The 13,495-nt window shown below is 41.7% G+C and overlaps 1 protein-coding gene across 1 annotated transcript in view; it reads left to right on the top strand.

Annotated features, from left to right (window-relative positions):
- ITGA8 (integrin subunit alpha 8) overlaps nt 1–7,316 on the top strand; it is a 215,194-nt gene extending 207,878 nt beyond the window's left edge. The window contains exon 30 of the mRNA XM_033208788.1: nt 7,098–7,316. Within this exon, the coding sequence (XP_033064679.1) occupies nt 7,098–7,142 (45 nt within the window). The 3' untranslated portion in view covers nt 7,143–7,316. The remainder of the gene's footprint in view (nt 1–7,097) is intronic.
- The last annotated feature ends 6,179 nt before the right edge of the window (nt 7,317–13,495 follow it).

Here is a 13,495-nt window from a genome sequence, read left to right as displayed (position 1 = left end):
ATGGCAGAATAAACTTCCTTTGTCAAATCAAAAAATCTTGCTTTTCTCTGCTTCATTTTAGGAAACCACAACCTCATATAACTGGGCTGCAATGGCCCCAAACAATTGCTGTCTAAAGATCTCCTTACTTGGGGGATTAATCTAATAGTTTTTCTAATCTTCTCTAAACTGGAAGTTATTAAGGATTAACCCAGACAAATAGAATTCAAATTTAGTCCTTGACCTAGTAGGTCTGTTAATTGCATCAACAGCAATCTCTGTTCATGTGTAATTCAGGCTATGTGATGTTGAAATGCTATACATTTTTTTTTGAATGGAGATGCTGTGTGTAGAATTAGAAGAATGAATTTCTCCTAACTCCCCTATAGAATGGAGAGAGGGAAAAGATAATCATCATTTCTGGCTTGAATACCGGGTCAGAGAAAGAAAGGTGATGGTGTGGTTTTACCTGATGTGGGATGTGAAGCCATCTTGGAACTGGCAGCATTTCATTATGGTTGGACAGAAAGAGAGGGAAACACAGACAATATTCTTCTTTCTCTTTATAAAGACCTGACTGTCTTCAAGAATTAATATTTATCCTTAGGACTTAAGAGGAATATGTGTGAAGGGTGTGTGTGTGTGTGTATGTATGTGTATGTGTGTGTGTATATAAGACAGGGAATAACATATGTGGAGAAAGAAGCAAGTTTGTGATGCATGCTCATGGAAAAACCTCAAAGGGTCACATGGGGAATCAAAACATACCATCAAGCATCCTAAGGAACATTCTACCAGCCTAGATGCTCAGGTGTGAGGAAACGTAGTGCTTTGGAGAGGAATGGACTGGCTCTAAGGAGAGGTCTGTTGAGAGAGGAGGGAGTTTCCCTTAATGCAGATGAGATTTACAGCATGGAGACTGGAAAAAGGTAGGTTTATACAGGGACAGAGTCAAGGACAGGAGAGCCATGAAGAAGAGAAATCCCTGCAAAGAGCTTCATCCCACGGACAATGGGGAAGTCATATGTAGCATGAAAGTTAGAACTTTTCTTCCTCCTGTGTTGTGATGGCTTTCAATGATCTCATCTGGGAGAACTGGATCTGCCCCTAAATGGTAGGTTGTATTAGCAGACCCAATCCTTCACTCTCCCCTATATCTAAGCCCTTGGCCACATGGCTTTGCTCTTCCTCCCATCAAAAGGCCAACTAGCTTTCCCTGACCCTTGCTTCTGAGTTCAGCCACATGGCATGCTCTGACCAGTGGGACATTAGCAAATGGAAAGCAAATATGTGGAAAAAGCACATGCACGATGAAGCCTGGTCTCCTTCACCTCTATCATCACCATGAGAAGGACATGCCAGGGCTATGCTGCTTGTCCTAGGAGGAGAATAAAAGTTAGAGGTACAAGGAGCAGAGCCACCTCCTCCCAAGTCCAGTGTAGATTAGCTGATCCCCTGGCAGCCCGTAGACTCCACATGAGTTATGATTTTTAAAATCTAGCCTTTTTGACCCATCTCTGTTAGGTTGGTTTTTTTTTTTTTTTCCTCATAATGCCATTACCCTTATATGTACATCCCAGGGTTGGGAGATAAAGCCCACTCTATCAAGTACTTATCACCAAACTTGCAATTCAGTCTCTCCTACTTTTGAGTCCACATAAGAAAAAAAAAAAAAAAAAAAAACCTCCTTTAGTAGTTTCACTCAAGACAAAAATTACGAGGAGGTGGGAGGAATGAAGGGTTACATCTGGAGAGAGTTAAGTTGCGTGGCTGCAAAAGCAGCTGAGAAGATGTCATGCGGCGATTTCCCTTGTGTGACCATTTTGCTTTTGCTTGGGAATGGGCATGTTTTCTAATGGTTGTGGGTTTTATTGTAACAGAAGGAAAATACTGCATGTTCGGAGAGGAAATTCGGCAGTTTATTTAGGCTGTTAAACCACATTTGCCTTAAATTTATTGACCAGGAAGATCCTGTTAACTAAAATTGGGAGATCTTAGGAAAACTCTAAATCTTGTGCAGCCGTTAGTTACTGGGCACTCACAGAGCTTTTGATGAGATTTCGTGGAGAATATCTTTTTAAGTGCTTGAAAATGTAAGTCTTCATATATCATTCCCCTGTGATGTCTGCTTTGATAATCCAGGCTGATGTCATAAAGAGATGGTGACTAACAGTCTTGAGTGTTGCCAGTTGACTGTCATCCCCCAGCCTCTGTGCCTTTATTAAAATCATCAGAATTTGTCATTCTTTCTCTTCTTATCTGTCTACCTGCACCATTTGATTAATGAAAAATAATACTTCTGGCACATAAAATCATTTTGATTTTATACTCCCATTAGAGTATAAAACAGTACTTAATTCCCATCAGAGTATAAAATAGTATTTTGCCTATGCTGAAACATGAACTGCTATGCAAATCACTGCCCCAAGTTGCCTCAGAGGAAAAAAAAATGCTAAAATGTTTTAAACTCTTTTTTAGGCTTGACCAAAGATTGTTTAGGGACAGTCTTTTATTTAGAAATAAGTTAGGATCGTCTGTAATCCCAGCACTTAGGGAGCTGAGGTGGGAGGATGACTTGAGCCCATGAGTTCGAGACCAGCCTGGGCAACACAGCAAGATCCCATCTCTATTAAAATGTTTTGTTTTGTTTTGTTTTTAATTTCTAAAGGTAATAAGTTAGACTCCAAGAAGCCAATGGCTATCTTTTTTTCCTCTTCCCAGTTCCACACAGGATTCAGCTCAGCCAGTCATTTGGTCATTCTGGAAATATTCTCATCTCTTGGCTTTTACATCAGCACATTCACCTTCTGCTCACTGTTCTGCCTGGGTCTCTTTGTTGGTCTCCTTCTCCACTGGTCAGTTTCCAAATGTGAGGCTCTGTCATGCTCATCTTAGGCTCTCTCATTGAATATGTTTATATTCTCTCTGGATTACCGCTGCAGGTCCATGGACTTAGATACCATCTCGATGACAATGACTCCAATTCTCTACCTCCAGTCATGCTACGGTAGGTACATCTGTCACCCCACTGTCCCCTCAACATCTGCACTTGGACACGTAATAGGCATTTCAGATTTTTTTTTTTTTTTTTGACAGAGTCTTGCTCTGTTGCCCAGGGTGGGGTGCGGTGGCATAATCTCGGCTCACTGCAACCTCCGCCTCCCGGGTTCAAGCAATTCTCCTGCCTCAGCCTCCTGAGTAGCTGGGATTACAGGCACCCACCACCATGCCTGGCTAATTTTTGTATTTTTAGTAGAGACGGGGTTTCACTATGTTAGTCAGGCTGGTCTAGAACTCCTGACCTCAGGTGATCTGCCTGCCTTGGCCTCCCAAAGTCCTGGGATTACAGGCATGAGCCCACCGTGCCTGGCCACAAACATCTTCAATAAGTCAAATAGTGTATGATTCCACTTACATGAAATACCTAAATTGGTCAAATTCATAAAGACAGTAAAAGAAAACGGTAGTTACCCGGGGCTGGGAGAGGGAGAATAGGAAGGTAGTATTTAGTACATGCAGAGTTTCAGTTGAGGCTGATGAAAAATTTCTGGGGGTGGATGGTGATGATGGTTGCACAGCAATGCAGGTGTACTTAATGCCATTGAACTGTGTAGTTAAACATGATTAAAATGGTAAATGTTATATATTTTTTACCACAATTTTTAAAAATCTTCATCAATATTGAAAATCTGCTGAGGCAAATAAATCTCTTCATTGGTGACATCCATAAAGATCGCAGAAAACTCCTTAATAGCTCCAATATTCATAATTTTACTACCTCATCACCAAAATAGACCTTGATCAATGGACATAACCACAGGTTGCCATAAAAATTATAGCGGCAGGACTTTCAAGGTATTAATAATTTTTAAGTTCTTCAACAAATTGCTAGCCTTCTGAATTAATGTTAGGTTACTAGACATCTGTTTTTTAGACTAAACCTTCTAGTCAAGCACTCTTTAATTTTAATTTTCTCAATCACTCTTCTTCTTTTCTTGCTAATTTTGTAGATTGCATGGGCATGAACTTGTCAAATATTATAGGATTCTCTTTCTCCTTCAGAATCATGCCAGCTCCCTATTGATTCATCCAGTATGTGTGTGCAACTTTGGTCCTTTCCTCACCATTTTCTTGCAGTTTTTTTTTTCTCTAGAATATTCTTCCATCATAAATGTATGCCTTTCCTCACTAGTGTCCTCAACAATAGTAGCCTTTGTACGTATTGAGCATGTCAGGATTAATAATGTCCCAACACACCCGAAAATGAAGCCAGAGTGCAATAAATACAATTAGACAAACGATCAAAGTGAGACTCACACTTCGGATGCACAGATGGGTCAATGTATTCTGGAAGAACAAACTGGTGGCCTGGGGCCACAATAAAGCCAATGAGCATGACTTTTGTTGTTTGTTTAGGATTTATTTCACCCACATGGTATTTTTTTAATTTTAATTTGAATCCTATAGGTAAAGCTTCAGAGCTGTACATAAATACGTGTATTTCTGGCCTCTGCTGAAAATCTGAAAGATCAGCAATGGATTTTACATTCTGTAAGAACAAGCACTGGTCCTGAGTGGCAGGAGCCCTAGACAGGTATGGGCTTTCTGATCAACCACAGTCCCCATCCAACCCACTTCACTCGTTACCTGCCTGGCCGTGGTGGGCACTTGAGTTGGTGAGTCTGGCCTTTGAAAGGGAATGACAGCCTTAAACCTAGAATGAAGTCTCCTGCAAGAGGCTCCCACACACACGATCAGAGAGAAAAATGTTACTCTTTGATGCTGAATAACTCAGTGATGAGATAAGCCTCAACTAAAAAAAGGCCACTGGTGTGTCAAAATGCAAGTTGGTGAGTTTTAAAGAAATAGATTAGTTAAATATTGAGAAAATCAAGTGAAATTACTTAATGAAGACAAACCATTAAAAAATTATTACACTTAAAAAATGGCCTCCTGGTAATACTTAAAACTTTTCATAGCTAATGTTTTCAAATGATGAAGAGTTTCATTATGTTATGCAAGATTATAATGTGGAACATTCAAAGACAGGATTAAGATGTGTTGCAGCATACTTCCATAATAGGGTACTGTCTTTCTGATACAGTCTTGATGTTAATAGTCAGGTAATGTCAAGCAGAGAACCTGACTCTATAGAGCTATAACTGATGGTGTTGGGGTTGGAAGTATTTAACTCAGATTTTTACAAAGATGAAAAAGTAACTGAGAATGGCTATGATGAGAATATATACAGTGTATTATACACACATATCTACAAACACAAATTGTATTAGTCCATTATCACATTGCTTTAAGGAAATACCTGAGACTGGGTAATTTATAAAGAAGACAGGTTTCATTGGCTCGGGGTTCTGCAGGCTGTGCAGGAAGCATAGCGATATCTGCTTCTGGGAGACCTCAGGAAGCTTCCAATCAAGGTGGAAGGTGAAGCGGGAGGAGGCACGTCACATGGTGAAAGAAAGAGCAAGAGAGAAAGAAGGCGAGGGGGCCACAGTTTTAAACAGCCAGGTCTTGTGAGAGGTCACTTACTATTGTGAGGACAGTACCAAGAGGATAATGCTCAATCATTCATGAGAAATCCACCCCCGTGATCCACTCACCTCCCACCAGGCCCCACCTCCAACATGGCAGATTACAATTCGACATGAGATTTGGGTGGGGTAAATATCCAAACTATATCACACACACATATCTAAACGTGCACTATAAAAGACATAGAGTTGTTTCTATCACTTCCTATGCCTCCTCACTAGGACTTGATGATAGAATTGGAAAAGCAAAAGTTAACTGGTTTATGCAGAAGAAGGAATTTATTGGCTCATGTAATAGAAAAATTCAAGAGCGGCTTTGTCTAAAGACCCAATCTGTCATCCTCTCTTGGCTCTGAGGTCCTCCATGTTGCCTTCAGTTTTAGGTGCTCCATGGTGGTGGGATGGCTCCCCACATCTCCAGAGTTCAAGCCTACAAGCCTTGCTCCCCAAGATCCCAGAGAAAAACACTTTTACTTTTGAAGGACACAAATCTAACCAACCCTTAACTAACAACTTTGACCAGGCAAATACAACATTCCCAGGGGCCACGTCTGAATCACCTGCTCACATCCAATATGAAGAAGGAAACTGACTTTACACAAAGTACCTGGAGGGTTGAGAAAGGGAGTTCCCCAAAGAATAATGTGGGCACTGTTCACAGGAGATAGGTGAAAATTAACAAATATCGACTACATAGGGGGATTACTACTGCTGTAACAAATCACCACAAAGGTCGTGACTTAAGACAACACAGATTTATTATCTCCCAGCTCTACAGGTCAGAAGTCCGCAATGAGTCTCACTGGGGTACAGTCAAGGTGTTCGCAGAACTGGGTTCCTTTTGGAAGCTCCACAAGAGAGCTGTTTCCTTGCCTTTCCACAAGCCAGGGGCTGCCTGAATTCCTTGGCTTGTAGCCTCTTCCTTCATTTTCAAAGCCAGCAAAACTTCAAATCTCTCTCTGACTCTGACCCCCTCCTCTGCCTCCCTTGGTTAATTTAAAGGACTTTTATGATTACATTGGGCTTATCAGGAAAATCTAGGATAAACTCTTTAATGTAAGATCAGCTGATTAGCAACCTTAGTTCCATCTGCAACTGTAATTCCCTCTTGACACAGATATCTTTAGTAGACCATTATTTTGTCTACCACAAGGTACAAACTGAATTAATTACCTTCTGTAATCTCGGGGCAATCTAACTAACCCTACAGTGTGTGCTCAGGATTCCTTCATTTTTTTCAGAGTCCTTTGTGCTAAATCCTTGCTCATGAATTCATTCACTCATTCATTTAATAAATAGCCAATGAGTAACTACCACAGGCCAAGCACTGCTTAGGAACTAAACATAGACTGCTAAAGAAGATGTTCCCTGCTCTCATAGAGTTTACAATTTCGTGGATGAACAAACCATAAATAAGCTAACCAGTAACTAATATTTAAATACTTCATTATTATTTATTTCTATGGAGGCTTTATTTTTCTCCTAATTGGCTTGACAGATATTGGCTATGTCTTGGAACTTCTATTGCTCTTTGTTCTTCTAACTGAACTCTCTGTACATTCCCTGTAGGTGATCAGGACACCGAAGGAGGAAACGGCCTTTGCTAAGACATGATGGATGGGAAATGGCACCTTCTGCCTAGAGTCCGGCAGGAACAGATTTCCGTGGCACAGAATTCAGTGTCTCATGACTCTCCACATAAATCCCTAAATGACAACACCTCCCCCGTCTCATGCTTCCCGCCTCCCACCAGAGCAGCCGATCAAGGGTATTTACATTTTGTTTTTTGATTTTTGTGTTTTTTTTGGGACGGAGCCTTGCTCTGTCACCCAAGCTGGAGTTCGGTGGTACAATCTCGGCTCATTGCAAACTCTGCCTCCCAGGTTCAAATGATTTTCCTGCCTCAGCCTCCTGAGTAGCTGAGACCACAGGCATGCACCACCACGCCCAGCTAATATTTGTATTTTTAGTAGAGACGGGGTTTCACCAGTTGGCCAGGCTGGTCTCGAACTTCTGACCTCAAGTGATCCACCTGCCTCGACCTCCCAAAGTGCTAGGATTACAGACGTGAACCACCGCGCCTGGCCGGTATTCACATTTTAATTACTTCCTGCTAAGTTCATGGTAGTTGAATCAGCAGGAAGTACCAAACCGCCCAAAACAAATTAGAGGGCGAAATGGACAGTTTTTATAAGTCAGTTAAATGAGAAATAAGGAGATAATCACAATTGTGTAGGATGGATTTCTACTCCTTAACTATTATCCATCTATAATTAATATACCATAACAGAAGGTGTACTAAGTTGCTAATTCAGTGTTTCTACTGTTTTATCTTGACCAGCTCTACAGCGTGGTGTCCTGATTTGTAGGAGGTAGGTAAAAACATGGCCATCCTTCACACAGCTGTAACGAGGCTATTTTTAAAGGAGTTTAAAGCATGGGGCAAATCTCAGGACCCAGGTCAAAGGGTTTTGTATACAATCACTAAAAATTCTCCCAAAGCTTCTATAGTTCAAGCCACATTTTATTCTTGTTATCGCACTAGAATCATAGGTTCCTGAAACACAGGACCTTGAAAAACTTCTTTTAATTATATGTTGACAGTAGCACCATCCACTCCCTCCTTCTCCAGGATTCTTTCCTCCTCCCCCCAACACAAATATTCATCCTGGGAGATCATGTTGTGTTATAACACATGGCCACAAACTTTAAATCTCAGCTAAACACTCCATAGTGCCAGAACAACTAGCAATTGCTGAAACAATTAACTTTCTCCCCAAATGGCTGAAAAAATTAGAGTGGCCATCAACTAGGGATTTCATTCAGTATTTCCTTGTCATTCACAGATTTTTGGCTGAATTGATATCAAATTCTATTGTATGTGTCAGCCTTGCCTGCTTTCCTTCCATCTGAAACCTTGCCGTTTCACATTTTCATTCATTTCATTCCTACTGCTCTATGAATCAAAGTCTCTGCAGGACACTTAGAGAACATTCAAAAGATTGGACTGAAGTGAGTTAAAAGAAGGATTATTTACAGAGAACACATCTGTGACCAGTCAGGGAAAGAGCAAGCGGAATCAACACTCTGACTTTTCTTTCATTCTGTCTTCTGATATCCCACCAATACCTGTCATTGGTCAGACTCAAGCAGATGACAGAGGCCAACATAGGCCAACGTCATCAGCTGCCTGGGGCACAGAACATAGTATGTGCAATGGTCGACAGGGCGCAGAGTGGAAGCCATTCACCAGCTCAACAACATTGACCTTCCCTCCCTAAGACTGACCAGGCTACCACCCAGTGGGCAGAGTGCCCACCCAGCCAACAGAGACCAAGCCAAACCCCTGACATGGCAACATTCCGGAGGGGGACCAGCCAGCCTGCAGGTAGACACAGTACATTGGATGCCTCTTTCATGGAGTGGGTAGAGTTCTGTTCCACACTACACACAGAAATGAATTCTAAATGGATTAAGCAGAAGGAAAATGCAACATAGGTAGTAAAATAAACAGAATTTGTTCATAAATAAACTTAAGACAGAGAAGTCCTCCTTTGGAAAAGACATGACATTCGGAAGCTTTGAAGAGAAAGATTGATGGATTTTACTATTTAAAAATTTCATACTTACAGCCAGGAGCAGTGCGTCAGACCTATAATCCAAGTATGCGGGAGGCTTGTTTGTGGTCAGGAGCTCAAGATAAGCCTGGGCAACATAATAAGAACCCATCTTTACAAAAAAAAAAACTTAAATTTTCCTGATACAATATTGCACACCTGTTATCCCAGCTACTCAGGAGGCTGGGGCAGGAGAATTGCTTGGGTCCAGAAGTTGGAGGCTATGGTGAGCTATGAACATGCCACTGCACTGTAGCCTGGGCAACAGAGACAGACCCTGTCTCAAATAAATAAATAAATAAATAAATAAATAAATAAATGTGTGTGTGTATATACACATATATGTATATATATATGCTTAAACTTAAACTTGCTTAATACTAAAGGCAGCACAAAGTTGAAAACAAACAGCAGATAGGAAGATATTTACAACAAGTAACAATAATACAATAATAACTGATTCAAATGCTGCTAATTATGTGCCAGATGCCAATCTAATGTGTCCTTATTCATTTACACCTACAACAGGGTGAAGTAGGCACTATTATTATCCTTTTCAGGCTAGGAAACTGAGATACAGAGAGGTTGAGTCACTTGGGCAAGATCACACAGCTAGTAAGTAGCACAACCAAGATTGGAATCCAGACAGCCTCACTTCATGGACTGTGCTCATAACCCATACCCGATGTCACCTCTCATTTTTTTGGTGGGGAGGATGAATGGAGTCTCACTCTGTTGCCCAAGCTGGAGTGCAGTGGCTCGATCTTGGCTCACTGCAGCCTCTGCCTCTCAGATTCAAGCCATCCTTCTGCCTCAGACTCCCAAGTAGTAGTTACTACGGGCATGAGCCACCACACCCAGCATTTTTATATTTTTAGTGGGGACAGGGTTTCACCATTTTGGCCAGCTTGGTCTCAAACTCCTGACCTCAAGTGATCTGCTCCCCTCAGCCTCCCAAAGAACTGGGATTACAGGCATGAGCCACCACTCCTGGCCCCCTCTCATTTTTTTAATGCTACCTAAAAGAGACCATGAATTTATATCCACAATATATAAAGAAATCCCAAAATCAATAAGAAAAAACAACTCAATAGAAAACTCAGCAAAGATTCTTAGTGGACAATACACAGAAGAGAAAATTTAAATGAAGATACAAAATTTCACTAGTAATTAAGCATATGCAAATTTTTTTAATGAGACATCTTTTTTTTTACCCACTACATAATTAAAAGAATGGGCCAGACGTGGTGGCTCACGCCTGTAATCCCAGCACTTTGGGAGACCGAGACGGGCAGATCATGAGGTCAGGAGATGGAGATCACCCTGGCTAACACGGTGAAACCCCGTCTCTACTAAAAATACGAAAAAATTAGCCAGGTGTGGTGGCAGGCGCCTGTAGTCCCAGCTATTTGGGAGGCTGAGGCAGGAGAATGGTGTGAACCCGGGAGGCGGAGCTTGCAGTGAGCCGAGATCAAGCCACTGCACTCCAGCCTGGGTGACAGAGCGAGACTCTGTCTCAAAAAAAAAAAAAAAAAAAAATTGAAAGAATGTTATCATGCATTGGCAAGGAAATAGTCACTCTCATAGACTGTGGGTTGGAATACAAATTGGTAGAGCTTTTGTGGTAGTATATAATAAAATGTTAACTATCTATTAGCTGGTGACTCAGCAGAGCCCATTGCCTACTATCTAATCTACAGAAATATGGGCGTGTGTATACCAAGATATCTCTGTCATCTTACTTCTAATAATAAGATTTTGGAACCACCTAAAGTCAATTAGTGTTGATAGATTTTTTAAAACGTGGTACAGTTTTTAAGAGGGGATTACTTAGCAAAGTTTCCACACCCACACATCCACAGCTCACTTGCTCAATGCAGCCTTGAGACGTGTTTTGTTTGACCATGGTATTTAACACAATTTCAAATTTGAAAGCCTTTACTGCGACACACAATCTCCATTTTCTCATGGGTCCCATCGTTTCTATATGTCTTTTATTTACCATGCCTCCCTAGCCTCTGCATGCACTTGAGCTTGCAGTGCCCAATTAAACCCTAAGTACAGGCCGGGCGCGGTGGCTCAAGCCTGTAATCCCAGCACTTTGGGAGGCCGAGGCGGGCGGATCACGAGGTCAGGAGATCGAGACCATCCTGGCTAACATGGTGAAACCCCATCTCTATTAAAAAAATACAAAAAACTAGCCGGGCGAGGTGGCGGGCTCCTGTAGTCCCAGCTACTCCGGAGGCTGAGGCAGGAGAATGGCGTAAATCCGGGAGGCGGAGCTTGTAGTGAGCTGAGATCCGGCCACTGGACTCCAGCCTGGGCGACAGAGCGAGACTCCGTCTCAAAAAAAAAAAAAAAACCCTAAGTACATAACCAAAAAGGAGCTTAAAATTCTTTAAGAGTCTTGGATTCAATATAAACATCCTGCAATAGTTCGGAAGCCTGAGAGGCAGTACCACATGGTATTCATAGACGCTTAACCTCATAGACTCTGAAACTCATAGACTCTTAAGCTCATAGACTCTGAAGTCAGACTGGCAGGCCTCAGATCCCAACTGCACCACTTACTGTCTGTGTCACTGGCAACCCCTGAATCTCTCTGTGCCTCAGTGTCATCTGAAAGGCAGAATTAACAACAGCCTCTTTGTTGTGAGAATCGAATAAGTAGCACACGTGAAGTTCTCAGAACAGTGCCCTACACATACACAAAGTGTTCAATAAATGTTAGCTGTGGCTACTATGGTTGTTACAAGTAACAACATGGAAAGATTTCTGAAACACACGTTTAAAAAAATGCATGCAAACACTGTCAAGAGCATGCAGAATATGATTGCTATTATAAGTACATGTAGGACAGGCGCACTGGCTCACGCTTGTAATCCCAGCACTTTCGGAGGCCGAGGCAGGTGGATCACCCGAGGTCAGAAATTCAAGACCAACCTAGCCAACATGGTGAAACTTCATCTCTACTGAAAAATACAAAAATTAGCCCGGCGTGGTGGCACATGCCTGTAGTCCCTGTTACTCAAGAGGCTGAATAGGGGCCAGACACGGTGGCTCACACCTGTAATCCCAGCACTTTGGGAGGCCGAGACGGGTGGATCATGAGGTCAGGAGATGGAGACCAGCCTGGCCAACACGGTGAAACCCCGTCTCTACTAAAAATACAAAAAATTAGCCGGGCGTGGTGGCAGGCGCCTGTAATCCCAGCTACTTGGGAGGCTGAGGCAGGAGAATGGAGTGAACCCGGGAGGCAGAGCTTGCAGTGAGCTAAGATCTGGCCACTGCACTCCAGCCTGGGCAACAGAGTGAGACTCCGTCTCAAAAAAAAAAAAAAAGATGCTGAAGCAGGAGAATTGCCTGAACCCGGGAAGCAGAGGTTGGGTTGCAGTGAGCTGAGACTGGGTACAAGAGTGAGACTCCATCTCAAAAAAAAAAACAAAAAAAAGTGTACATGTACATATACATGTTTGCATAAATATATGGGAACATAATGGATCACTTACTCTTCAATAATAGTCTTTAATCCTTTATGGAATGAGGTATAGTTAGAAAAATAAGTTATTGGCTAGGCACGGTGCCTCACGCCTATAATCCCAGCACTTTGGGCAGCTAAGTTGGGTAGATCACTTGAGCCCAGGAGTTCAAGACCAGCCTGTGCAACATGAGTAAGTCTTGTCTCTAGTGAAAATACAAAAAATTAGCTGGGCGTGGCGGCACACACCTGTGGTTCCAGCTACTTGGGAGGCTGAGGTGGAAGGATCACCCGAGCCTGGGAAGTCCAGTCTGCAGTAAACCATGATCGCACCATTACACTCCAGTCTGGGTGATGCGATTCAGACCCTCTCTAAAAAACAAAATAAAAATAAATTATGTTCAAACTTTATATAGAAAAAAAGAACTGGAAAAAATACATCAAAATGTTCACCAAAGGATGAGTTAATTTTGCTTACTTTTTTCTTTTTCTTTTCCAATTATTATTTTAGACTTCTATTAATATATTAGCTTCGTAACACAAAAAATTAAATATCCTTTTTTAAACAAACACACTGATAACATATAGTAATAATGACATTTCAAAACAAAGAACTTTTCTCAGCCCTGATTGTTTTCATGCTATAAAATCAACTTTTGCAGACCTTCCTCCTTTACCTCTTTAAAAATGTGGCAGAAAGGTCTAAAAACAATAACAAAAATGCCTGCTCATGAATAAAGATTAAAGAACTAAGAATCGTTTTGTTTGGAAGGAGGCAGAAATTACTAAGCAAAGGTCCTAAACCCACGGTTCTACTTGCTCGATACAGCTTTCAGACATGTGTTTTGTTTGACCATGGTATTTACCACAGT

The sequence above is a fragment of the Trachypithecus francoisi genome, unplaced genomic scaffold (genome assembly GCF_009764315.1).
Source record: "Trachypithecus francoisi isolate TF-2019V2 unplaced genomic scaffold, Tfra_2.0 Lachesis_group9, whole genome shotgun sequence".
Classification (NCBI taxonomy): domain Eukaryota; kingdom Metazoa; phylum Chordata; class Mammalia; order Primates; family Cercopithecidae; genus Trachypithecus; species Trachypithecus francoisi.
The sequence above is the reverse complement of the archived record's forward strand: the minus strand, read 5'-3'. Positions and strand labels throughout refer to the sequence as shown.